Source organism: Gobio gobio, assembly GCF_949357685.1.
Source record: "Gobio gobio genome assembly, chromosome: 8".
In the NCBI taxonomy this organism is placed as follows: Eukaryota; Metazoa; Chordata; class Actinopteri; order Cypriniformes; family Gobionidae; genus Gobio; species Gobio gobio.
Genome location: NC_137114.1, coordinates 33,029,740 through 33,056,518, shown reverse-complemented (window position 1 = coordinate 33,056,518; position 26,779 = coordinate 33,029,740). Strand labels below are relative to the sequence as shown.

The following is a 26,779-nucleotide window of genomic DNA, read 5'->3' as shown; positions in this document are numbered from 1 at the left end:
ATAAAAAGTTTAATATCACCCTACCCCTGCGTTGCTAAACATGTGATATGAACGTGTCGCGTATGTTGTGATAGAGCGCTGCTAGAATATGCGGTGTAGCACAATACTACGATCTCTCTTCAAAAACAGATCATGGAGACAATTTAATCATTCATGATCTAGTTTAAAGGGATAGTTCACCCAAAAATTTACATTCTGTCATCAATTACTCACCCTCATGTCATTTCAAACCTGTATAACTTTCTTTCTTCTGTGGAAAGTCAATGGAATCCAACATTCTTCAAAATGTCTTATTTTGTGTTTCATTAAAAGAAAGAAAGATACTCAGATTTTAAACATAATGAGGGTGAGTAAATTATGACAGAATTTGTGGGTGAACTGTCTCTTTAACCTATTGAATTCAGGTGCGTAATATAAGTGTGGTAGAAACTGTGATGCAGCCTTTTCTTACTTTTTCTTAGCCCTTTTACTTTAGTTTGAAAATTTTTGCAATGCTCTTTGGTTTTAAATTTCCCAGCTGCCCTTTAGCTTCACAACTTGAATAATGATCCCTTAACTGTGGGGGTTTTATTCAGAGATTGCAGGTATTATAATGATTCACAGGAAGAGGCAAATTGTGAAATAATTGTGTCCTCACGAGGGCATTTCTCCTCCAAAACATGCACTGAGTACTTACTAAAAGAGCAAAACTTATAAAGAAAATTCCTTTTATATATATATATATATATAACAAGAGCATTGTATATATATATGTATATGTTACTGGCAATGTGTGAAAAGCAGGTATTGTATAGAATGCCTAGGGAATATATAGAATGCCTGAAGTTTGTAGGCAAAGTATGAAATGTCTGTTTTTTGTGATTATGTTGCATACTTATCCTAGGCATTCTATACATTACCTAGGTATTATACAGAATGACAAGTACACTCTTTATTGGCATTGAACATGTTTTTGAAAATGAACGAAGAACCACAACATAAAGTAAAGGACGTTGAGCTACTTGTTGCAGCAAGGAAGGCTAGAATGGCATTTTGAATGGCACTACACTTTCTTCCTGTTCCGACATCGTGACACAACAACCGTCCGGGAACAATTAGGGGCGAGCCTCTGTGGCGGGAGTGGAAGCTCACATGTTTCGCTACCGGCACGCCACCGCCGAACAAAGACCCAAGCGTGAGTAGCAGGAGTATTCTATACTCTGCCGGCTGGCCCTTTGGCATTGTATAGAATGCCTAGGAAATGTGTGAAATATAAACCATTTCATACTTTGCCTACAAACTTCAGGCATTCTATATATTCCTTAGGCATTCTATACAATGCCAGATTTCACACATTGCCGGTAACATATATGTATATTTTCCAGCTTTTGTAATTGCCTATATACATGCGTAATTATTGTGTCTGTCAGTTTCATCTCTCCATATGTTCTTGGCTGGTAGCAGATGATGTATTCTCTGTTAAAAAGGGGGACCATTATGTGATGGCAATTCAATTAACAGATTTTAACTCGTCAGTTGTGCCGTCATAGTCATGATGTTTTCTGAGTCAATAGGTATGCAGGCATTTATTGGAGCAATTTTTGTTTCCTTGGTTACGGGGAAGTCATTCTCAAAGGCCAGCAAATACCCCATAAACAAATTAACACCTTAGATGATGGCTTAGTCAAACATTTTTTAACACAATTAAACTCCAATAAGAACTGATGTTCATTTGATCTGTATATGAGTTGCTTATTTCACAAATGTACTTACTTGATTAGTGACCTAGAAGTTTGAAAGCAGAATCTGAAATATTCTTTATTATTGTCATAACTTGTTTTTTTTTATTTAATTTTTTTTACAAAATCATTTATTTATTTTCACATCATAACATTTTAGTTTTACATTTTGTAAAATCATTGATTTATTTATTTTAATGATCAGCATGACAATTCAAAGGGAAAACATGATCAATGTCAAAAAGTATCTTTTTGATTAGTGACCTAACTGTGCCGAATCTCAAATATACTTTATTATACAACACAACATTTGGTTTTTACATTTTACAAAATAATACATCTTTCTGTTTATTTCCAGGTTTAAATTTCTTTTCGAATCCCTGCTAAGACTTTTGAACTTCACTCTGCCTTTAAAATGGAAACCGTCAGTCAACGGGTTTCAAACGAGTATTGCGACTTTTACTTTAACACCTGCCAGTCAATCTTTTTGTGCTTTTCTTACTCTTAGGCCCTAAATGTAATAATGCTTCCCTTGTGAATCCTGAATCAAATATTGCTGGAGAGAACAAAATAGAGTTGCTCACTCACAGAGGGATATTAAACATGAATGAGGTTCATTGTTGTCAATGAAAGTAGACGGCACTAAAATCAGGAGAAGACAAGCTGTAATTTAAACAATCAGAGCTGTTGAGACACAGGATGAAGAGCCACTCCTGGTTTCCCGGCATGGGCGTATGAGACAGCACCATTAAAACACCCCTCCTGATAGATATTAATAGCTGTCTCTGTATCTCTAACTCTATCTCTCTATCTATAAGGTAGGTTGCACAAACCAGCTAATTCAACATTGTAATAGAATGCAGTATGCAGGACTGAACTAGAAATGGATCAGTGACCCTCCCAAGAAGGGAGAAATGTCACACCGCCGCTACCTGCCCTACTATACTCCCGTCTAAAATCGCTGAAGCCTGCATCTTCCCACATCCCACATTGTGTGTGTTTGTGTGTGGTCTGCATACTAATGTGCATGATCTGAAGTGAACAGAGACGTTCTAAAACCAACCACAATCTACGGTGCTTACTCAATCCACATAGATTCATTGTCCTTTTCCTGACCAGCCGTGCAGGAGGGTCATGCTAAAAGATTCTCGGTCATAACTGTGAATCACCTGACCCTTGTGACTCATAGTACACACTAGGGTTAATAACTACTTGCCTTATGATCTCTGCATGTAAGACAACAGAACAGATGTGCATTGCTCAGACGGCTGTAAATTAGATTAAGATGGCAATGTTAACGGACTAACAGTTACATAATGCTTCATTTTGTTTCCAGAGAATGTTCAGAACATTCAGGACTTTTGCACAGGTGTCTGTGTTCAATAGTCAGACACAACAAACCATGGTGCTTTACTCAATGCCTCTAGATTATAAGTAAATGTTGGAGAAAGTGCTTCTTAATGCATAATGCAATCATATCTAGATATATTAATTAAAAAAAACTATTTAACTTAATAAAAAAAAAAAATATTGTTCAGTGGAGTTTAATTACCAGTGAAGCTTTATTTAATATTTCATCATCTGTCCTTCAAAGAGGATTTATTTTGATAAGATAATTTTAAAAATAAATAAAAAATATTAAAAAAAAAAACAAAGAAATTATATAACAAAATGATATTCATATTCTCCACTCTTTCTATGTCACTAATCAAATACAATACTTTGTGACATTGACATGTGACTTTTTGTCAATGTTTTTGCTACAATTGAAGCTCAAGATGCTCTTTGGATTATTCTTAAATCATGCTGGAAAACATGATCATCAGGTTTTACACTACCTTGTAGAGTTCATGGAGCTCAAGTTAATTTTCAATTCAGCTATTTACTAAAAATTATACTGATAAAATAAAAAATCTCAGTCTCAGACTCTTGAATACCACTATACTGTATGTATAAATAATTTTAACAAAAGAAGGGATGCACCGAATCCAGATTTTTAGGGTTCGGCCAAATACCGAATCCACTGGTTAAGATTCGTCCGAATCCGAAACCGAATACCGAATCCTTCTCCCATCCTCAGTCCATTATCACAGTAAACACATTAACGGGGTAAACAACGTCCACAGCAGTGTAGGGATGCTATTGACCATTTAACCGTTAACCGAAAGTAAGAACTTTGACCGATTAATACTACCAGTTAAACGGTTTAAATGTTTTTAAGGCTTTTTTGTTTGTTTGTTTTTTGATGCATGGTTAAGAAAAATATGCTGTATAGCGTTATTTGTTCACTCACGGAGCGCGTCGACATGTGCAACCGCAAACCAGATATATCTCGCAAAATGAAGCAATGGAAAAGCTTACTGTGTGTGACCATTTCGACAGAAAAATACAGCAGTAGTACAAGCTCCGGACTGGTGGAAAGAAATTGTACGGCGCTTCCCGAGGCTGGCCGCTCTAGCAAGGCGGGACATCAGTGCCATCTGAAGCCTTATTTAAGGCTTTTAATAGTGTGGTTTTGGTCAAGTTTACTAAAGTAAACATTGTCGCGTATGTTCTTCTCGCCGCTGTTTCCTGATGGTTTGTAGAAAAATTACCCCGAGTCGTCCTCTGTCGTTTCAAAGAACAGCACAACGGAGAGTGCAGGAGACGTGCGCTGTCAGCCGAGGCTTGCGCGCTGCGGAGACAGACAGATTGAGGTGGTTTTCTGCCGTGGGTTTAACTGTCAACAGGCTGTGCTCCAGACTAACCCACATCACTTAGACATGTTACTTAAGAAACAAACAAACAAACAAAAAACATACAAGGTGTGGATTGAGGTAGCCTAGGCCTTCTATTTTTATTTGACAAAAAAAAAAAACGATTCCGGTTCTTCAAAGCTTACGGATTCAGTGTATTTTCGTTTTGTCATCTTAATTTGGTAATTATTTAAGTGAAAAATATTTAGTGTAGGCCTATGTATTTTATCTGATCTATATGCGGCTGTTTGCACGGTAAAATAAAATACATTTTGGCTGCTGTCTGTAGATTCCTTCATGCACAACTCTCAGATGTATTCTCTCGGATGTTTCATACGCAAATGTTTTAACAGCGGCTGTTGTTTAGGTTCCTTGTCATCACGAGACAAATCAGCATTGCAAATTGAACATGATGCTCGACTTGAATCGCCTTCTTTTGACTTAAAGTACTGCCACGTTTTCTGTTCATGAGTTCCATTTTCACTTTCAACGGCGGCGTCATTACGTTCGACCAGCGGGGCGCGCATAGTGCAAGCCTAGGGTTCGGTGGAAAAAAATTCTGAGGTTCGGCAGAAACCGAACCCCGTCAAAAAGCCCAATATTCGGCCGAATCCAAACCCGAATCCTGGATTTGGTGCATCCCTAAACAAAAGTAAGTTATTTAGTAAGTTGTAAGTTGGGGCAGTCATGAACAAGGCACCTAACCCCCAATCGCTCCCCGGTCGCCACAGCAAAAATTGCTGCCCACTGCTCTGGGTGTGAGTGTCCACGGTTTTCAGTGGGTGTGTGTGTTCACTCACTCCTCCCAATGTCCTTGGATGGGTTAAATACAGAAGACAAATTCAGAGTATGGGTTACCATAGTCTCAGCCTCAGACGTCACACCCACGGACCGTTGACTGAACGTCTGATGTATATGGCACACTTTTCTGGAAACACTTCAGGAGTTTCAAAGTCTTCATCTGATTTGTTGAATTCTACAGGATGTCCGCGAGTCGGCCTAGAAACAAATGCTGTGACACCAAACCCCCTCGTGGAAGAACGCCATCGTGTTTACAACTGTGACAATGAGCGGTTACCAGGATCGATTAAACGCTGGATTTTCAAAAGTGTGATCAACTTTTTAATATATTTTCACGCCCATAAACATGACATGGAACAAAACAAACTGTGATTGGTTGCGTTACATGTCAGTCAAACGTCCTCTTGGGCGGTCCTTGACCAATGAAAGCTACAATAGAGACCAGACCTTCTACCGTCAGTCTGAAGGTCTGGCTACGCGAGACTACCTAACCCCCAATGGCGCCACAGCCAAAATGACTACCCACTGCTCCGGATGTGTGTGGCGTGTACACTAACTTGAATGGGTTAAATGCAGAGGACAAATTCCGAGTATGGGTTACCATGGGTTACTTTATTTGGAGTTTTAGCTGGAATTTGATTGGAAGCTGAGGGATAGTGGCAGATTCCACCACCCCCCCCCCCCCCTTTTTTGTGGTTGATTTGATTTAAATTGTATTTCCTTCAAAAGGTTAGGAAGAACTGAATGCATTAAAGTTTGATGTAATACATTTTGATAAGATGTACAGTACATTCTTAAAAATAAAGATTTTTTTATTGGCACCTATGGAAGGTGGCACCTATCAGAAAGACATAGCATGGTATTTATTCCGTGAAATAGTAACAGATGGTACTGAGCTACAATGATTTGTGTTTAGTTGTATAGAAAAGTTCTTTGGCGTAGGCCCCATCCTTCGTCTGAATCCTGGGGATGTAGATTCGGCTGATCCTGCCTGAAGACGAAGGCAGGGGAGGAGCCTACCCCCCATGAATGGACAAGGCCAACCTGGTGGTGTAGGGGAGGATGGAGGGGAATGTCAGCGTTGTCAACTGCGAACGTGAAACCGAGAGTTTAGTGCTTATATACTACAGGTGTGAAGCAGTGATTGGCCAGACCTATTAGTATGAACGAATGACGTGGCATTAGAGTCTTTCCATAGAACTTGCTCAGACGCTCTCATTTCCATGAAGAACCTTTAACAACTTTTCCAATGCATAAAATGTTATTTATTGTTGGGGAAAGTTTTAAATGATTATTAAAATGCTTTTCACACTAAGATGCAAAGGTTCTTTTAATAAATGTTCACTGAAAGGTTCTTCGGGGAACCCTAAAATTGTTCTTCTATGGCATCACTGCAAAAATTCCCTTTTGGAACCTTTATTTTATATTATGTGTATGTCTAGAGCAATAAAGTAATCATATTAATGACAATAAATCATTAAATTAATTATAATTCATTATTTTAACAAATTGAAAACCCTATTTAGAGGAATAACAATGCATCTGACTACACAGCAAGGATGCCAGGACTTCATGAGGGCATCTGTCCAGCTACATTTGATTGAGAGAACCGTTGACCTGCAAAATACTCTCTGTAGAAGTGTGTAGTGATACTAAAATGGCAGCTCAGCACCGTTCATGGCAGTGCGGAGATGTGCTTGCAATTTATTATGGGGGACGAGTAGCAGAGGTTTCCACAGGTGTCTTATTTGCATTGGTTACTACGGGATTGAGTTCAAGAAATCTCTGCGTCTTCTGGTGCTTTGTAATCACACTGTTTTCCGTATAGACCCCTCCTCTTTTCCCAGCATGCCCTGCTTAAGTGGTCAGAGTACCAATATCTGGCTTATACACTACCCACGGCATCATAATTAAAACAGAAAGAGATTATAAACCCATGTGAAATGCCCTGTGCGTGTGCTGGAGAGTCAGAAACAAATCTATCTCTCAATCCTCCTCCTGCACCTAATCGCAAATATAATTTCAGGACACACTTTACTCAAAGGTCAGTTGATAATAAAATGTAATTTTGTGTGAGAGACTGAAAAAGAGCAGATTAATAACAGTGCTAAGCCTCAGATTTTGATTATAGTGAGCTCTTTAAAAAGCTTCCTTAAAAGGGAATTATTTGAGTTTTGCTAGTAATTTTAGAACAGATTGAATGGACACCAAGGGGTCAGGTTTTGGCTGATTAGCAAGGCCCATTAGCCCCTGCTGGTAGATGCAGTAACTGCACCATCTGGACCCCAAAAAACATATTTCTCTATTGAAGGTTGTTTCGAAGTAGCCGTGTGTTTTAATGTAATATATCTGTTTGCAAGCCACATATAAACTGCAATTATATCATTATATTATAGTAGATGAGTGCCTAATTTTTTCTGGAGATTCCACATCATGTGCCAGCCAGGCAACTGGCATTGAGATGAATGGCTGGGTATGCTAAAAGACTCTTTGTACTCTTTGCTTTATATATTTAGGGCCCTATGAAATCCGTTTTATTTTTTCCCAAATTCCGTTTTATTTTTTCCCAAATTCCGTTTTTTCCGTTTTAATTTTTGCTAATTCCTTTTTTTTCCGTTTTAATTTTTGCAAATTCAGTTTTTTTTACCCTTAACTGTTATTTTAGTCGTAAAAAGAGTGTTTTTAATGTTAATATAATAGAACATAAAACATAAAATAGGAATGACAAACATCAAACAGGTAACAAACATCACATTTACTTTTCAGGACAAATACTGCAACATAACACTGCACTCTAAGCACTTCAAGTCACAACTAGATATTAGTGCTGTGAATTGATAATTAAAAAAAACCCAGAATTAATTGCATTTTTTCTGTAATTAATCATTATTAATTGCAATTAAAAACATTGGAGTTTTTAATATTTTGATATTGTAATAATTTCAGTTACTCTCCAAATTAATTTAGAAACAATTTAAAGACAGCATATTTTAAATGTGTGTTGTAATGGCATCTTTTTATGAATGAAGGCCAGTATCACTGATATTAATGTCTATATGAAACATTGATGACGTTACATTACAGTATAACTGAAAGCTACCGATTTCACCATTTATTAGGCTTTAAAAAATAACTTTTAATTTAATTGAACTTAAAACAATCTTTACATAAACCCATTATAATAAATGTTATATTTACCTGTGGCCTTCCCTGTCATAGTCTACACAGAAATTGAATAAAGTTATCAACACCTTTCTTAACTGCATAAATAATAAGTGAAATATAGATGAATCATCATTAAAACTACAATCTTCTGTTCCCGTTGTTCTTTGAACATCAATGACAGACATTATCAGTGCTCCTGTCACTTTAAGAACAGCCGCTTCTGAACATGATGTGGATAATGCTGCCTTCACGTGCTATCGGAAATTTGATGATTCCGACTTCTGAAGTCGTGATTACGAGCGCATTGCATTCAAGTTTCAAAATGTGAGGGCGTTCATGTGCAATGTTTACCTAGGAAACTCGTATATTACGATAATTCCGAGAGCACGTGAAGGCAGCATAAGACGCGCTGATCCGCGCATCTCATTTTCTCTCAAGTTCATTTAAGGCATTATTTTCCATACAGTACATTGAAGTGCATTAAAAACAAGGCAAAATACAGCAAGCACTACCTGAGGGAACTGCTCGGCTCTGTACTGAGGGCGGTGTGAACGGGGCTTTAGCGTTGAGTTTCTTAACTTTTCCGCTGATGAAAGCAGAGCCGTGGTGAGCCGCTTCACCATACTTTCATTGTTTTGAAGGCGGAGCTGAAATGACGGGAGGGGTTGAGTCGCCCAGATTTGCTTCCCCCGGTCTGCATTTCCCCAGACATGCGTTCTTCTCCCACACAAAACCGCATTTCATTCCAAATATGTCAAATTCCGGGAAATTCCGCGTTAACAATAGATTCCGCGTTAATATGCCAATTCCGCGATTCCGTCCGCGATTCGGTGATCGCGGAAATCATAGGGCCCTATATATTATAGACTTCCATCCTTGAATGAAAATGAGGCAGCAACACTCTTGGCATCTTGCATCTTTCTTTCCTTCTGCTCTCTGTCTGTAATAAATGACAGTTGGTCTTTCCCTTGCCTATTGACAGTGTGCCAGATCATGTCCAAGGGGGTTGTGGCGGTCCTGGGCCCCTCTGCCAGCCCGGCATCCAACTCTATCATCAGTAATATCTGCGGTGAGAAAGAGGTGAGTGCTGGCATTGGCTCTCTTTTGTCATCAGTGCAACATACCAAAGCCCAGATCATATTATCAAGTCATCATTCATATCATTACCGTAATGACCGGAGTGTTCAGCGACACGCTCTAAAAACGATCCCTAACCACAGCTGATGAACACAACGACCAAACAGCGAGTGTTATGCTGTGACTACAATGTGCAGCTCTAATGAATAAATACATAAATGATTATTGACAAATCGTGCTCACTGTTCTGAAGTCAAACTTTCCTACAAGCATTTGTTCTGCCGTCTGCAAACATGAAGAGGGATGCGAACAGACAAAGTAAATTACTAAGGGAAGAATTGAATAACAAAGAATTTATATTGATTAATTGTCGCCGGGACGCAGCCTGAATAGTTTGAAGCAGTTTCTCGCTCCGTCAGAGAGTAAAGGGAAACTTTTGAACACAGAGAACGAAAAGAAAGCTAGTAGAAGTGGAATATTTATTTTCAGCCACTTGAAACTGCTAATTGCTAACTGCAAATCACCCAAAAATGAAAATTATTCCATAATTCTTAAGCCAAACTCAAGCCATCCTAGGTGTTTATGACATTCTTCTTTCAGACAAATACAATAGGAGTTACATAGTTATATATAAAAAAATGGCTAATCCAAGCTTGTGAATGGCAGCCTGAAATTTGAAGCCAAAAAAAGGGCGTCCATCCATTATAAAAGTAATCCACATGGCTCCGGTGGGTTAATAAAGGCCTTCTGAAGTGAATCGATAAGTTTGTGTAGGAAAAATATTTAGAAACAATTTAAAACTTTATGAAGTAAAATATCTATCTTCCCGCAGACCGCCGTCCGTATTCAACTTACGAAGAAAGTGTAACGCCTCTAGCAGTTTAAAACACTTACACTGCATCTGACGTCATCGTCACATCGTGACGTCACCGGTCACGCTTTTTCCGTAAGTTGAATACACAAACCCATCGAATTGCTTCAGAAGGCCTTTATTAACCCCCCGGAGCCGTGGATGGATGGATGCACTTTTTTGGGCTTCAGATTTTGGGCTGCCATTATAAAGCTTGGAAGAGCCAGGACATGTTTTAATAACTTCAGTTGTATTCCTTTGTACACCTAGGATAGGTTGAGGGTAAGTAAATCATGTGGTAATTTTCATTTTTGGGTGAACTATCCCTTTAATTCAAGTTGTCATATGTATATGCTTCAATGTATACATTTGAATAGATTTATAGTCAACTTATAATGTTGTCACAAACCCCCAATTCTAAATAGTCTAGCACTGGGGCTGATGTGATATTATATGTGGATTTTCTTGCAAAGCAGCAGTCAGAGGAATACATTACTATCGCACAGGTAATGAATAATGCAGCTTGAAACAAGTTTACTGTGCGTACTCAACTGACTAAGCATCACTCCTTAATGTCTTCATAATTCATAATCAGTGGCAACTCGCCTTCCAAAGTGAGCAACGAGCATAAATATTCATAGTCACATCTTATAAATGACTGCTTAGGTCATAGATGAGGGCTTGTGTAATGAAAGTTTAAACGTTTACATCAGCTATAATATACCTTCGATGAATATTTATAATGCTGACATTTTATTTGTTTTCAGGAGCTGTTATTTGTCTTGTCCCTGTGTGATGCTGTAGGTCAGGTTTTGGTTAGTGCTGTGGAGGTTGTTAGCTGCTTTGGGATGATGAAATGGGAGGTCAGATACTCTCTGTCCACTGTCTATGGGGAAAGGTCATTGTGCTCCTGTTATGTATTTTAAAAAATGGTTTGTCTATCTCTAATGGTCTAAATGGACGAGGGGTCATTGTGTTTATGGTGGTGTTGTGTGTGTGTGTGTGTGTGTGTGTGTGTGTGTGTGTGTGTGTGTGTGTGTGTGTGTGTGTGTGTGTGTGTGTGTGTGTGTGTGTGTGTGTGTGTGTGTGTGTGTGTGTGTGTGTGTGTGCGTGTGTGTGTGTGTGTGTGTGTGTGTGTGTGTGTGTGTGTGAGAGAGAGAGAGAGAGAGACAGAGAGAGAGAGAGAGAGAGAGAGAGAGAGAGTGAGCATCACAGAAGTATGATGCATACTGTGAAGTATGAGCATCACAGAAGCATCACAAAATATCTCTCTCTCTCTCTCTCTCTCTCTCTCTCTCTCTCTCTCTCATTTCAGAGAGAGAGAGAGAGAGAGAGAGAGCAAAACAGGAAGGAGTTTGTAGTTTGGCCCTTTGCTTCTTTAGAATGTTTGAAGGGTTGATTTCAAATTTGGGTGAAACCAGGGTTACCAGATGTCTTTGACCAATATTTCAAACTATGGAATACAAATTCAACCTGCTGCAACAGTTAAAAAGTAGCCCGATTTTGCGATTTAAATACACAATTGTCAAATAATATTTTAAATAAAGGTTGTTAAAGACCATTAAGATTTTTTTGCATTATATCACTATTTTCATGGAAATTATTCTGATGCATCAGATGCCTTGGAGTATTCTGGTTTAATGTATATTTAAATTTTTCACAAAAATAGTTCGAGGCCTACCATAATGACTTTATTTTACTTTATTAGGGTAAAAATTACAATTACATTTATATTAATACAATTACAATTTTCGTAAAGTAATACAGTCATATATTTTTAATTAGCATAAAATAAAATAAAATATTATTATTATTATTATTAATGGGGAATGTAATGAATGAACTGACTGAATGTCACAATGCAAACTTAAAAGGATAGTTCATATGAAAACATTTTTAATTAGCCCATGATTTACTCACCCTCAAGCCATCATAGGTGTATATGACATTCTTCTTTTAGATGAATACAATGGGAGTTATATTAAAGTGCCCCTATTATGGCATTTGAAAGGTTCATATTTTTGTTTTGGGAGTCCCCCCAACCACAGGTGTACATGCATGCAAGGTCAAAAAACACTTTCTTTGTCTTATAGTATGCATTTATTTTTACCTTATTTGCTCAATGACTCCCAAATGATTCGCTCAACGATTCATTTTTCCAAACCCGTCCTTTGCGTGACGCTAATCTGCGTAATTGGTCATATAACCCAGTCAGTTGTGATTGGTCTACTGCGTGCAGCGCATGTCGGAAACTGAACGCCTATCATCATTACTGGATTACAGCTTGTCAAGTGTTGAAAATTTTATACAGTGTTTGAACAGACATGGCATCAATTTTGCCTTAGAAATTCGAGCCAGAGTTCGACGGTGAGCAGAGAACAGAGAACAAAACCTGTGTCACAGTAGCATGTTACTACCAGTGTTCACATACAAAATATTTCTGCTAGTTAACACGGCGTACAGTATACAGTGCCTGCATCACTTATATTGTATTATAATAATGATGGTGCTCCACTCTGTTCTAAATATAAATACTAGAGAGGAAATAAGCTGTTTTATGTTTATGTTAGCGAACCTAGCCCACAGCTTGGTGGTCATGATAACAGTCATGATATATGCGTTAGCCCAACGCAAAAACGTATTGATAAAACACTGCAGTTTTACCCCAATCTATTGCTCTATTCCTAAGTTATAACAACAACAAACATTTGCACACTTCTAGACAATTGCGAGCAAACATATATTGCGGTTAGCTGATTAGCCGGAGACCTACTAGCTGCGTGGAACATACACAACACACACAACTAAATACGTATTGTGCATTCTACAGAGAACATAAAAGAAACTATTACATTATCATCATCATCATCATTACAGGTTGTGATTCGGAGGAGGAAGAAGCTGTTCCAAATAAACTGGGTTCTGACCCATCCTTCAATAACAACCGGCTTACGAATCCATCGTTGGAAGCATTTAGGTTGAAGAAGCAATGTTTTATGACTATAAGTAATTTTCGTCAAATGTTATTGAGGTTAGAAATATAATTGCGAATATCGAACGTCCAACGTCAAGCCAACGTTATGCCAGTGAAGAAGCAATCGTCTGACGGGAACACAGCACAAGGTCCGGGCTATACTGCTGTGAGGTATCGATGTAAAGATGAGGTTTAACCACTGATTCTTCACATGCTCGTCATTGGGCAGGGGAAAAAAAATATTGTTCCATAATAGGGGCTCTTTAAAAAATGTCCTGGCTCTTCCAAGCTTTATAATGGCAGTAAATGGCAGCCCAAAATTTGAAGCCCAAAAAAGTGTATCCATCCATTGTAAAAGTAATCCACACGGCTCCGGGGGATTAATAAAGGTCTTCTAAAGCGAATCGATGGGTTTGTGTTAGGGCTGCTCGATTATGGAAAAAATCATTATCACGATTATTTTGGTCAATATTGAAATCACGATTATGTAACACGATTATTTCACATGACTTTGGGAATGTGTTGCATGTATTAAAAATACACCTTTCAACAATTCAATTGAAATTGTAACATTTGTTGTACTTTTTGAACTATTAAAATAAATAATATAACATATATTCAAATCAAAGTATTCACGTAAAAATGATAACCACAAATAAATAAGATCAACAATATGGTTCGGCTAGATATGCTTTTCAGGTATGTCTAACATTAGTTTTCAGGTACAGAAATGTATCAAATGTAAAATAACATTGCATATTTAAGTGCATAAATTAAAGATTAATCCTATTAAACTTACAAAAGCTATTCAATCAAGAGCGGTGAGTGATGTCCTTGTCTTTTGTTGTTTGACATTAAACAGACGGCAGTAAAGGCTACTGCCCCTTTAAGACCTAAAGCTTGGATATGCGTCGTCTTTCTCGACTGTATAAAGTTCACTTAAGGCATATACAGACTATGTCTGCTAGGATACTCATCAAGATGGACATGTTGACATACGTTTTGTGTGAGTTTGTCCGTTCAAGAGCAAGACTTGAAAGAGAACTCAATATTTGCGCGCTGTGAGACGTGTGAGACGCACATTTTCTCACAGCGCGCGCGTCTTCTGGCACTTCAACCCAGTGAAGATGGCGAAATGGCAGCACTCGCATGCATTGAACAAAGTTTACAAAGAGAGAATTATTTGAAAAATATGAAGGAAAAAAAGGACGTTTACACGGCATCCCTGCTCTCGTCAGTTTTTGTATCTATATTAGATTGTCATAGATCACCCTGTGTTTAATTTTCAAGTGGTTAAACAAATTCGTGATGTTCCCTTGCGTTGCAGCCACTACCATGTAGCAAATCTTGCACGTAGCATGTTTCTGCTCGTCGTCTGATTCCTCGAAGCCAAACTGTTGGTTGAGTTGGTTTTGCCTTTTTTGCTCACCAAACTGTAACTGCCCTCCTTCTGCCATCTTTACTCGCGCCGAGTTTTTAAATTCCAGCGGATGATATATGCACACGAGTCACGAGACTCACAAACTGAGAGATTGTGGCTTCGGGAGGGGCGGATGTGCGCGTGCGCGTTTCATTCAGAACGCAAGACAAAATAAGAGTGTTCTTGCAAAACTGAACATGGCAAAATAATCGTTTTTTCTCGATTGTACTATTTTGGTGATCGTTGGGAGGTAAAATCGAAATCGAAATTCGATTAATTGCACAGCCCTAGTTTGTGTAAGAAAAATATCCATATCTAACACGTTATAAAGTAAAATATATAGCTTCCGACAGACCACCTTCCGTATTCAACTTACGAAAAAAGCGTAACTGGCACGACGATGACGTCAGGCGTAGCACAAGCATTTTGAACTGCTAGAGGCGTTACACTTTCTTCTCCGATTGTATTCGTCTGAAAGAAGAATGTCATATACTCCTAGGATGGCTTGAGGGTGAATAAATCATGGGGTAATTTTCCTTTTTGGGTGAACTATCCCTTTCATGTTTTTTCATATAGATTTAATGTGTTTCTTTAAGCAAAATATAACCTATTTCTTCTTTTGGGGTAGAATATGACATTTTCTTGACAGGTTTCGTGAGATTAACCCATGTACAATTTCATTGACTTGTTCCGTGTGCACATTTCCCCCTGTGTGTGCATTCATGCCTGTGTGTTTGCACTGCCCAGATTGCAAGCTTGCATGTTTGTAGAATGTGAGAGGCCTATATTGTTCAGTTTGTATCATTAGTTTTTCTGTACGCAGCTGCTCTGAGACTGACAGTTCGGCCTGAAGATATAAGTAAATACAAGATGAATCTGTACTCGCTTTATTGTCAAGACTGCTCAAGATGCTCTTTCACTCATGTAATACAATGATGGAGTTTCCCATCTGGCTTAAAAAGAAAAGACAAATCTGCTGTGAGGGTCTGGAGTGTGGCTTTTGACTTCACTCATTATTACTGATAAATGTTCGTTCACAGCCTGCTGTCGCTTTCCCTTCTTGCAGAACTTATTTTATCCAACATCAAGTGATGGTTCTTGTAAAAACAGATAATGTAAACAGTCTAAGTGATTTCTAAGTGGTTTCTTGTGAGTCAAGTAGAGTACAGGAACCTTTCGGCAAACAAGAGTTGTTGTTGACTGTAGTCCAAATGTTTTCCCAGGGACCTTGGGGTTCTGCTATAAAATTACATTGTTATTCAAGTCAGTCACTACAGAAAAATATATACTTGTAGGACAAATAAGGTGAGCGGGAAAGAGGTTTTCCTCTAATTTCTCATAAATATGAATGGTGTGTTTGTAGTACTGAGAGCGTGGCAGATGAGAGAGGCAGGAGCCTTTGAGAGCTTCAGGAGCCACTAGAGTAGCAGCACAGCTGCGCTAAAGGCTGAGGCCTTTGAACCTGAATGACACGCATGTGGAAACCAGGTGAGGGAGAAAGGCCCGGCCTGAAACCCCAGAGCACAACAGAGAGAACTTCCTGTGGAGCCTGAGACCTCTGCTGAATACATTAATATAAAAAATTCTATTCACGTGTTGAAATTCAAGTCAAGTTTTTGCTACTCTGTGCCACAGTAGTGAAGCTGATTTTATGCATTATTTATTGTGTAGTATTTTTGTATTTTAAATTTATAACAAAAGTTGTTATATCAAGCTTAGCGTTTGTTCTGGCAGGTCACATTAGTCAAGCTCGCATAAGCTGACTCTTAGCTGATCTACCTGTAGGAATACAACACCTATCACAGCATCTCTATATATAAGATCTATTCAGTATTATCAGCAGCTTTATCTATTGAATTCAACACAAGAAAGATTTTCTTCATACACAGTAGGACTGCACAAATTGGGGGGGAAAATTTCAAAAATACATATATAAGAAAACTCGGTTTGTTGTGCTTGCTTGTAGTGCTTCACAATTTGGCCCAAAATGTTGTGCTTATATAATATTATCTAATAATATAATAATTAGCATGATCATTATTATTGATAAATGAAAATATTAAACAAAATAACACTTTCATTATTTTTAAAAAAATTATAATAAATAGAGTATTTAAGTACAAATATATCAATATAATAAGAAGAAAATAATAAATGTTTATTTTACAGAAAACATGTTATGTATGAAAAACTGCAGTTTTCCTATGCAGTTTTCCTATGGGTTTTCCTGTTATTCCTATGCTGTTAATATGCAGGAAGACTATGAATATAAATCATTAGAAAGGTCTAAAAATTTCTTATAAAATATTATATTTTTATGATTAGAATTTGTAACAATAATTTCTTCATTTTTGTCAGGAGGTATGAGTTCATGTCTTTAATATGAAATATTAGCCACATATGCATCCACTGTGTATAAACTCCTGTACACTGGAAAAAAACATGGATTATCATATACATTTCCTTAGAGTGAAGTTTTCCTATTTTTTTTACCGAAAATAGGAAGGAGTGAGCATTACTGAGCGCTAAATACACATCTATTTTATTCATACTGGAAACCGGAGGGCGCTCTCATGCAGAAACTCTGCATATGCCTCAGAGAAGTAATATAACTTATGATGCTCCAGGAAATCCCTAATGTAGACTAAAGCTATCACTAATTAAGACAATAAACACACGACTGCCGCAATATATTGCATACTTGAGTCCTTCAAGCTTTCTCGGGTATTTAGAATGCAATGCTAATCGACATAGCCTTTACTAGAGCCCGACCGATATGGGTTTTGGGGAGCCGATAACGATATTAGGGAGTAAAAAAAATGTGATACCGATATACTGGCCGATATTCTTTATGTGTATATTATAGTACAGTACCAGCCAAAAGTTTGGACACACTTTCCCATTGGTGTCCAAACTTTTGACTGGTACTGTTTATATAATATGAGTAGTATGTACATAATATACATACATTGGGCCTCATTCATGAAATGTTCTTAAATACATGAGCAAATTCTGAGTAATCATTCATGCTCATTCATAATTAGCATAATCCCCACCCATGAGTTACAACTGCAAATGACGTGTCCAGGAACGCTGTGGAATCTTCTGGAAGCCTTCTTTCTCAGGTTTGGCTCCAGTATTTTGCATAAATGCTAAAGAGACTAATTAACCATATGCCTAGCAATGAATATTCAATTATCGTGTGTCCACCAAAACATTTTTAGCCAGCCTGGTGCTCTTCTGAAAACGGCCAGCTGGTGGCGCTTGAAAGTGCTTTGCAAGGGCAGCGTTTTTCCAGCTGAGATACTATGATTGCTATGAATATGATACAGAATATCCATGGCAGTTATGTATTACTAGTATCTCATTTTGAAGAATATTACTGAATATAAAAAATGCAGTAAAAATCAGTATTAACTTCTCCATTATTGTTGTTCAGTCGGTGTACAAGTAGGATGATTGGTCGGTGTAGTATTTGTCCTGCCCCTCCTCCACTGTGATTGGACGGCTTGGTAAAAAAGGACACTGACTAGCACTGTCTATTACCCAACGTTGAACAGTAAAAAAACAACAAAAAACAAAGACAGGGCTAATCAACTCTTAAAACATTATTCTGGTACATTGTGCATCAAAATGCAATGTCATCAGTTTGCCTAAATTAGAACATAGAACGTTCAAATGTTTTACGCACCATTTACACATGGTAGGGAGCAGGTGTACATTTTTTTCATACCAAAATAGCATCTATAGCATTCATAGCATCTCCTGAATGAGTGCAGAATCTCCTGATCAAAACACGCAAGAAATGCAGAAATGCGCAATCTCATATAAGCAGATGCATATGTAAAATAACGCGATCATCAACATTAAACCGCTTATAAATCAAAACTAATGTTATTGAATGAAATGTCGACCCAGGACTGTGAAGCTTTGATGGACTCAATCTGTTACTCCATCTGTGTTTTGATCACCGATCTGAATCCCTTCTGTATGTAAGTTAGTCTTTGTTAAAAACATGATTTTCTCAGCTTTTTCCTCAAAATGTTGCTTTTTTTCATGAAACGTACCCAAATTCTTGTGTTGATGAAAAAGAATGCATGAAGCTAGAATAAAACAGGCTCTGTTCTTTCTTTTGATAGATGTTTAGATATTCAACAAGATATTCTGTGGGCCATGAAACTTAAACGCGGTGCAAATTTCATGTTTACGTTCACTGAAGACACAACAGACTATGTTTACGATGATAAACAATTAATTCTTTGTGAATATTCGCGCGCTGTAAGATGCGTCGACATGCTTGGGCGCTTGTTCATATCGGTGGCATATCTGCGTCATATATGCCGATGGCGATATACCTGCGACAGGCTCATATCGGACGATAAAATAAGGGTTGTTCCGATTCCGATACTAGTATCGGAAACATAACCGATACCACAACAAATTCTGACATCGGTATCAGCGAATACTTGAACCCATGCACCGATCCAATACCATTTTCTTAAACAAGACCTAGTTATTATGACCGCTAGCTTTGCCTAACCACTGCATGGTTCTTCTTCGCTAGCGAAGAAGAAATGAGAACACGCTAGCAGTTTGTTGGCTGTTTGGCAGCATTTCAGAGTGGACCAACCAGCCAGTAAAACGGTGACATGTCTCATATGCCAGGCTGCAATTTCGAGGGGTGGCACAAGTATTAGAAACTTTAACACAAGTAACTTAATAAAGCATTTGAAGACGCGTCACCCCGAAGAACACGGCGGTTGCACCCCGGTACAGTTTGCCTGGTAGCAAATACATCTCTGAACCCGCCTCAATGAGATGCGTGAACACCTTTCATGCAAAGTAAAAGATGTTGTTCTTGAAATTGTGAGCAATACTAAGTTCCCACAGCAGTGTGTAACCTAGTTTAAGTTACTTAAAATATGTATATTTTCATTCTGGGTTTTGCTCTTGTTGAATCTTGTTCAGTTGAGGTTTATTTGTGTACTCTTATTTCACTACACTGTGACTGCACTTAGTATTTTTAAAGGACTACTTAGATGGAGTATTTTTAAAGGACTACTTAGATTGAGTATGTTACTGTTGCACTGTTTTTGTACTTTTGTTTTGTATTTAAAAACTGAAATGCCTTTTATTTAACAAAATTGTTTCTGGACTGTGTTTTTTAAACAGTTATATTGTAAAACTAAAATACCTTTTTCAGTTTGCAGTGTTAGATTTATGGCTGCATTTGAAGTTCTTTTTCACTTAAGAAAAAAAATATTACTGTCAAATGCATGTCAGATAATAAAAAATACTGTAATAAATACAGTAGTTCATTATGTATTTGTTTTATTAAGGGATAAGTCTGAAGTACACCATAAAATAATTCTAGCAATTCATACAGGGCTAGTAGTATATACAGCACACAGATACACACCCAGGTATCGGATCGGAATCGTTGTCGGGGAAGGGAAAAAGGGTATCGGAACATCTCTAGATAAAATCGGCAGACCTATAAATCGGTCGGGCTCTAGCCTTTACTACTGCATAGAACTTTATAAAATAAGATATTGTCTGCCCCATTCTTTGATAAGAAGCCACATCAGCTCACAAAAGGTAGTTTTTTCAAACACTCGACTGACATTATGAAGTGAGTTTGGAGTAAAAAGTAAAAGTTTGATGCATGTTGTTTTTTTCAAATGCACGTTATAAGCGGCTCAAACTCCCAGTGCTTTCAGAGATGGAGTGTTTAATACTGATCACAGAGCCACTCTTCACTGACACGCTGAAATCGCAGCCTTTCATAATCGCACTAAGCCATTTCGATTAATCATGCAGCCCTAACACACAGAATGAGTTGCAGTCTGACACGTTTTTCCACCCCCTTTTGATTGACAGGTAATAATCGTCCCTGATCACTGGCTGTCCGACCGATGGCCAATAGTAAAAATACTTGCTTTTATTGGCTGATACATTGGTGCATAACAACATTTTTTTGTATTTGCACACATTAAACATGCTACATAACAATGTCATGCCAAATTAACTTTTTACTCAAAATTGTTATGCTGATCATTTCATTTGTTATGGAAAAAAGTTTAAATTAAATTAAACTGAGAAAAACGCACTAGTGGCCTCAGCTTTTTGGACCCCACTGTATAATCAAATTGGGGTAAGCGGTCATCTCGGTTTGCTGCAGTCTCTTAGGTTATCACTGATTACATATTCAATTAGGATTAATCCAGTTGGTCAAGCATGAATAATGAAGTATAAGCAGCGGTCCACAACAGGGAGACACACAGGAGCACCGGTGTGAGATTAAGCCAACAGACTCGACCTGGAAGCACTTTATTTGTAACTAGGTGTCTTTTTTTGGCAGGCTATTTTGGGCCAGACTTTGTTCTAGGCTTGCCAGCGTATGAAAGTGGACCTAGCATGCTGTGTTTGATCGTGAATGCTGTAATTTTGCTTGCTATCAAAGCTTCAGCCCAGCAGGAGTCTTCATTTACAGCAGTCACTCTGCAAGAGCTGTTTTTCACAGCCCATCCCTTCCTTCTCTTCTCACTTCTCCCATGCACATCCTGCACATCTTCCCATATTTCCTTTGCAGCGTGTTTGGAGAATCGCCAGTGATGTGATTTGTGCCAGTAACTTGCCATTAACGTGATTTGTGTACCGTATTGTAAGTCGCTCGAGTAAGTAAGCATCTGTTCGAAAACGTAAATGTATGTAAATGTAAAACACCCGAATCAGTCTTCGCTTCAGGTTGGCTGTGGTTCCTGGCTGATGAATCCGACAGAAGAGGGGTGAGAGGTCAGTCGTGGTGATTAAGCTATGAAAACTTTATTGGACCGTATAAGGTGGCGAGACTCTTAATGGCAGATCTCTTCAGACCTCATTGGATTAAATGATGTATAACTACAGCACTGCTGATCCCTCAGCGTTAAGTGCTGTGAGCGCTAATGTTGTGCTCTATGGACAGATGAGCACTGACAGGAGAACAGGCGATATGTTTGACAAAGCACTCCAGATTTGCTGTCAAATACCCTTCTTTCTATCATAATGGCGCTGATTCTTATGGCTGTGCTTAGGGATGTGAACCTTAAATCTGTGAGTCTTATGGGTTTTTTGACTTCTTTAACATCCAAAGTAATTCAATTCAGCTTCTTTAAGCCATTGTGAGCTGCTTTTGATGCAGTGGTCAAACTGATTAAAATTAATACAATTCATAGCAATCACTTCATTAACAGTGACCCCAAAATAATTTGTGCATTAGATAACAAAATATCAAACCTAGTAAACAGCGTAGGGGAAGAGTGTACATCGATATATCACTTCAAAGGAAGTAGAAATTTACTTGCCAGTCATTTTGCATCATCTGAGTACTTGAATTATGACTTAAATGAATGTGAATCCTTTCCACCCCCCAGCTCAATTTTTGCCAAGTGTGGTTCCTACACAGTTGTTTGCGGGTTTAAAATGCATGAGATGAGATTGTTACAGTTATCATCACCATGCGTCACATAAGTTAAGTAGACTTTCAGTACAAACAAATCACGTTTCACGACTCAGTTTAGATATTTTGAGAATGGCAAGTTATATTAATTTAAATATGCAAAAATAATTGTGTGTATGCATATATATATATATATATATATATATATATATATATATATATATATATATATATATATATATATATATATATATATATATATATATATATATATATATATAGTGAGGAAAATAAGTATTTGTGCACCCTGCTATTTTGCAAGTTCTCCCACTTAGAAATCATGGAGGGGTCTGAAATTGTCATCGTAGGTGCAGGTCCACTGGGAGAGACATAATCTAAAAAAAAAAATCCAGAAATCACAATGTATTTTTAACTATTTATTTGTATGATACAGCTGCAAATAAGTATTTGAACACCTGTCTATCAGCTTGAATTCTGACCCTCCAAGAACTGTTAGTCTGCCTTTAAAATGTCCACCTCCTCTCCATTTATTATCCTAAATTAGATGCACCTGTTTGAGGTCATTAGCTGCATAAATACACCTGTCCACCCCATACAATCAGTAAGAATCCAACTACTAACATGGCCAAGACCAAAGAGCTGTCCAAAGAAACTAGAGACAAAATTGTACACCTCCACAAGGCTGGAAAGGGCTACGGGGAAATTGCCAAGCAGCTTGGTGAAAAAAGGTCCACTGTTGGAGCAATCATTAGAAAATGGAAGAAGCTAAACATGACTGTCAATCTCCCTCGGACTGGGGCTCCATGCAAGATCTCACCTCGTGGGGTCTCAATGATCCTAAGAAAGGTGAGAAATCAGCCCAGAACTACACGGGAGGAGCTGGTCAATGACCTGAAAAGAGCTGGGACCACCGTTTCCAAGGTTACTGTTGGTAATACACTAAGACGTCATGGTTTGTATTCATGCATGGCACAGAAGGTTCCCCTGCTTAAACCAGCACATGTCCAGGCCCGTCTTAAGTTTGCCAATGACCATTTGGATGATCCAGAGGAGTCATGGGAGAAAGTCATGTGGTCAGATGAGACCAAAATATAACTTTTTGGTCATAATTCCACTAAACGTGTTTGGAGGAAGAAGAATGATGAGTACCATCCCAAGAACACCATCCCTACTGTGAAGCATGGGGGTGGTAGCATCATGCTTTGGGGGTGTTTTTCTGCACATGGGACAGGGCGACTGCACTGTATTAAGGAGAGGATGACCGGGACCATGTATTGCGAGATTTTGGGGAACAACCTCCTTCCCTCAGTTAGAGCATTGAAGATGGGTCGAGGCTGGGTCTTCAAACATAACAATGACCCGAAGCACACAGCCAGGATAAAAAAGGAGTGGCTCTGTAAGAAGCATCTTAAGGTTCTGGCGTGGCCTAGCCAGTCTCCAGACCTAAACCCAATAGAGAATCTTTGGAGGGAGCTCAAACTCTGTGTTTCTCAGCGACAGGCCAGAAACCTGACTGATCTAGAGAAGATCTGTGTGGAGGAGTGGGCCAAAATCCTTCCTGCAGTGTGTGCAAACCTGGTGAAAAACTACAGGAAACGTTTGACCTCTGTAATTGCAAACAAAGGCTACTGTACCAAATATTAACATTGATTTTCTCAGATGTTCACATACTTATTTGCAGCTGTATCATACAAATAAATAGTTAAAAAAATCATACATTGTGATTTCTGGATTTTTTTTTTAGATTATGTCTCTCACAGTGGACATGCACCTACGATGACAATTTCAGACCCCTCCATGATTTCTATGTGGGAGAACTTGCAAAATAGCAGGGTGTTCAAATACTTATTTTCCTCACTGTATATATATACATATATATATATATATATATATATATATATATATATATATATATATATATATATATATATATATATATATATATATATATATATATATATATATATATATATATATATATTATTATTATTATTTTTTTTATTTTTTTTTGCGTGAAAATATAGTAATTTGTTAGTTTTATACATAACCCATGTATTTACACATATTACTTTAAGTATGTCATCATTCTCGAAATCCCTAATCTGTGCATTTTCTTCTGTAGATATTCCCTGCTCAGTGTGTAGGGAGCAGTGCGTACTGCACAGGGACCCTGTGAATCAGATCACAGCTTGTGTGAACTTGAAAGAAACCGACTTCTTACATACCCTAAAAATGACCTTGGAACCAGATGGTTAAAAGTAACGTTTCGGTTACTAACGTAACCTCGGTTCCCTAAGATGAGGGAACGAGTATTGCGTTTTGCTAAAACGCTATGGGGGAATTCCTTTCCTCGAGATATTGAAGCAAATTTTTATCCAAAAATACCTTTTATACGCAGTGCAGCTGCACAACTCTCAGCAGGAAGCAGCTGCGTGCTGATTGGCTGTGCCGTTGCAACTGCAGCAACCTATAGCGAGACCTTGGGGCGGGACGGACCAATCAGGTCCTTCCAAACTCCCGCCACAAGGGGCAACATAATTTGCATAGCCTAGGGTATATAAGACCCACTCTCGCAAGGTTAGTCAGGTTAATCGACTGAAGCGACTCCTGAGCAAGTGAGCAAGCACGGCAAGCAAAACGCAATACTCGTTCCCTCATCTTAGGGAACCGAGGTTACGTTAGTAACCGAAACGTTCCCTTACGAGAGTACTCTCGTATTGCGTTTTGCTAAAACGCTATGGGGGACCAATGCAAAACGCCGTGCTTGCTTAACGGCTCTAAAGCCGACGACACCAAACCCAGGCCAACCTAGGTGGGCCTGTAGTATGATATCAATAATTCAGAATGGGCCAGACCTGAGTCGGGCCCTCATGAGAATGAACACGATATTCGTGCAATAAGTATAGACCGGACATAATCGGGTCAGGAATAAAGAGTGGCCAGACACTTCGGGCCGTAAGGAATATGCTTATGACTTATACAATATTAAACCCAGGCCGGACTTATCGAGCCTCAAGGGGTTAATCTGTTCATACAGCAAGAAGCCCAGCTTGTAAAGCCGGAACATCTAAATTATAGAATCTGATAAAAGTGGACGGGGAGGCCCAGCCTGCCGCCGCACAGATATCATTCAGAGAAATGCCAGTAGACCAAGCCCACGAAGAGGCCATGCCTCTAGTAGAATGGGCTTTAATGCCCAAAGGGCAGCCGAGATCTTTAGACTCATAGGCCAGTGAGATAGCATCCACTATCCACCGTGACAGGGTCTGCTTTGTAACCGCGCACCCTCGGGTGCGTCCGCCAAAGCATACAAAGAGCTGTTCAGTTTGCCTGTAAACAGCGGAACGCTCTATGTATATTCTCAGCGCTCTGACAGGACAGAGCAAATTAGCATCTATTTCATCTGACTGTGATGAAAGTGCCGAAAGTGAAATAACCTGTGCTCTGAACGGAGTTGAAAGCACTTTAGGTACATATCCATGTCTTGGTTTGAGGACGACTTTGGAGTCGTTTGGCCCAAATTCCAGACACGAGGCGCTCACAGAGAGCGCGTGCAGATCACCCACTCGCTTAACTGATGCAATCGCTAGCAGAAAAGCGGTCTTTAGTGACAGGAGCTTTAAGCTCACAGAATGCAGAGGCTCAAATGCAGAGCTCTTCATGGCATCCAGGACCGTGGACAGGTCCCATATAGGGACTGAAGGGGGACGAGGTGGGTGAAGCCTTCTAGCCCCTTTAAGGAAGCGAACAATGAGATCGCTCTTTCCTAGTGACAGTCCGTTCACTTTAATGTGATACGCTGCTATAGCAGCCACATAAACTTTGAGCGTGGAGGGGGAACGACCCGCGTCCAGAAGCTCTTGTAAAAATGTAAGCACCTCTGACACTGCACAATCATGTGGGGTCAGACTTCGCGCTTTACACCAGTCTGAAAAGACTGACCATTTGCCTGAATAGAGCCGCCTAGTAGTGGGGGCTCTAGCTTCAGTAATAGTGTTCATTATGCTTTCAGAAAGGTTCTCATGTACCCGTTGATGGACCAAACATGAAGCGCCCATAGATCGGGACGGGGATGCCAGATCTGCCGTTCCGCCTGCATGAGAAGATCTCTCCTCAGCGGGATCGGCCACGGAGCTGCATCTGACATCTGACTCAGCAGTGAGAACCAAGGTTGTTTTCTCCAAAGCGGGGCTATTAAAAGCACAGCGCATTTGCTCTCCCTGATCCTCTCTATGACCTGAGGTAACATTGAGATTGGGGGAAACGCATAAAGAGGAAGGTTGGGCCATTCGTGGGCCAACGCATCCTCGTGCTTGGAGAAATATATTCGGCATTGAGCATTGTCTTTTGAGGCGAAAAGATCCACTTTTGCCTCTCCAAACTTGCCCCAAATTATCTGAATTATATTTGGGTGAAGAGACCACTCTGCCGGGGACACTTTGCCCCTGGACAGCATGTCCGGACCCAAATTCAGAATGCCTGGCACGTGAGTCGCTCTCAGCGAGCTCAGATTGTGCTCTGCCCATATTAGGGCTTCTTCCGCCATTGAGTGCAGATCGATAGATCTCAGACCGCCTTGG

The 26,779-nt window shown here is 39.0% G+C and overlaps 1 protein-coding gene across 2 annotated transcripts in view; it reads left to right on the top strand.

Moving 5' to 3' along the window:
- Positions 1 to 26,779, top strand: part of grik4 (glutamate receptor, ionotropic, kainate 4) — a 511,925-nt gene that overhangs the window by 315,496 nt on the left and 169,650 nt on the right. For both annotated transcript variants that reach the window (XM_079824290.1, XM_079824289.1), the window contains exon 5: positions 9,402 to 9,499. In XM_079824290.1, coding sequence (XP_079680416.1) covers positions 9,402 to 9,499 — 98 coding nt within the window. The remainder of the gene's footprint in view (positions 1 to 9,401; positions 9,500 to 26,779) is intronic.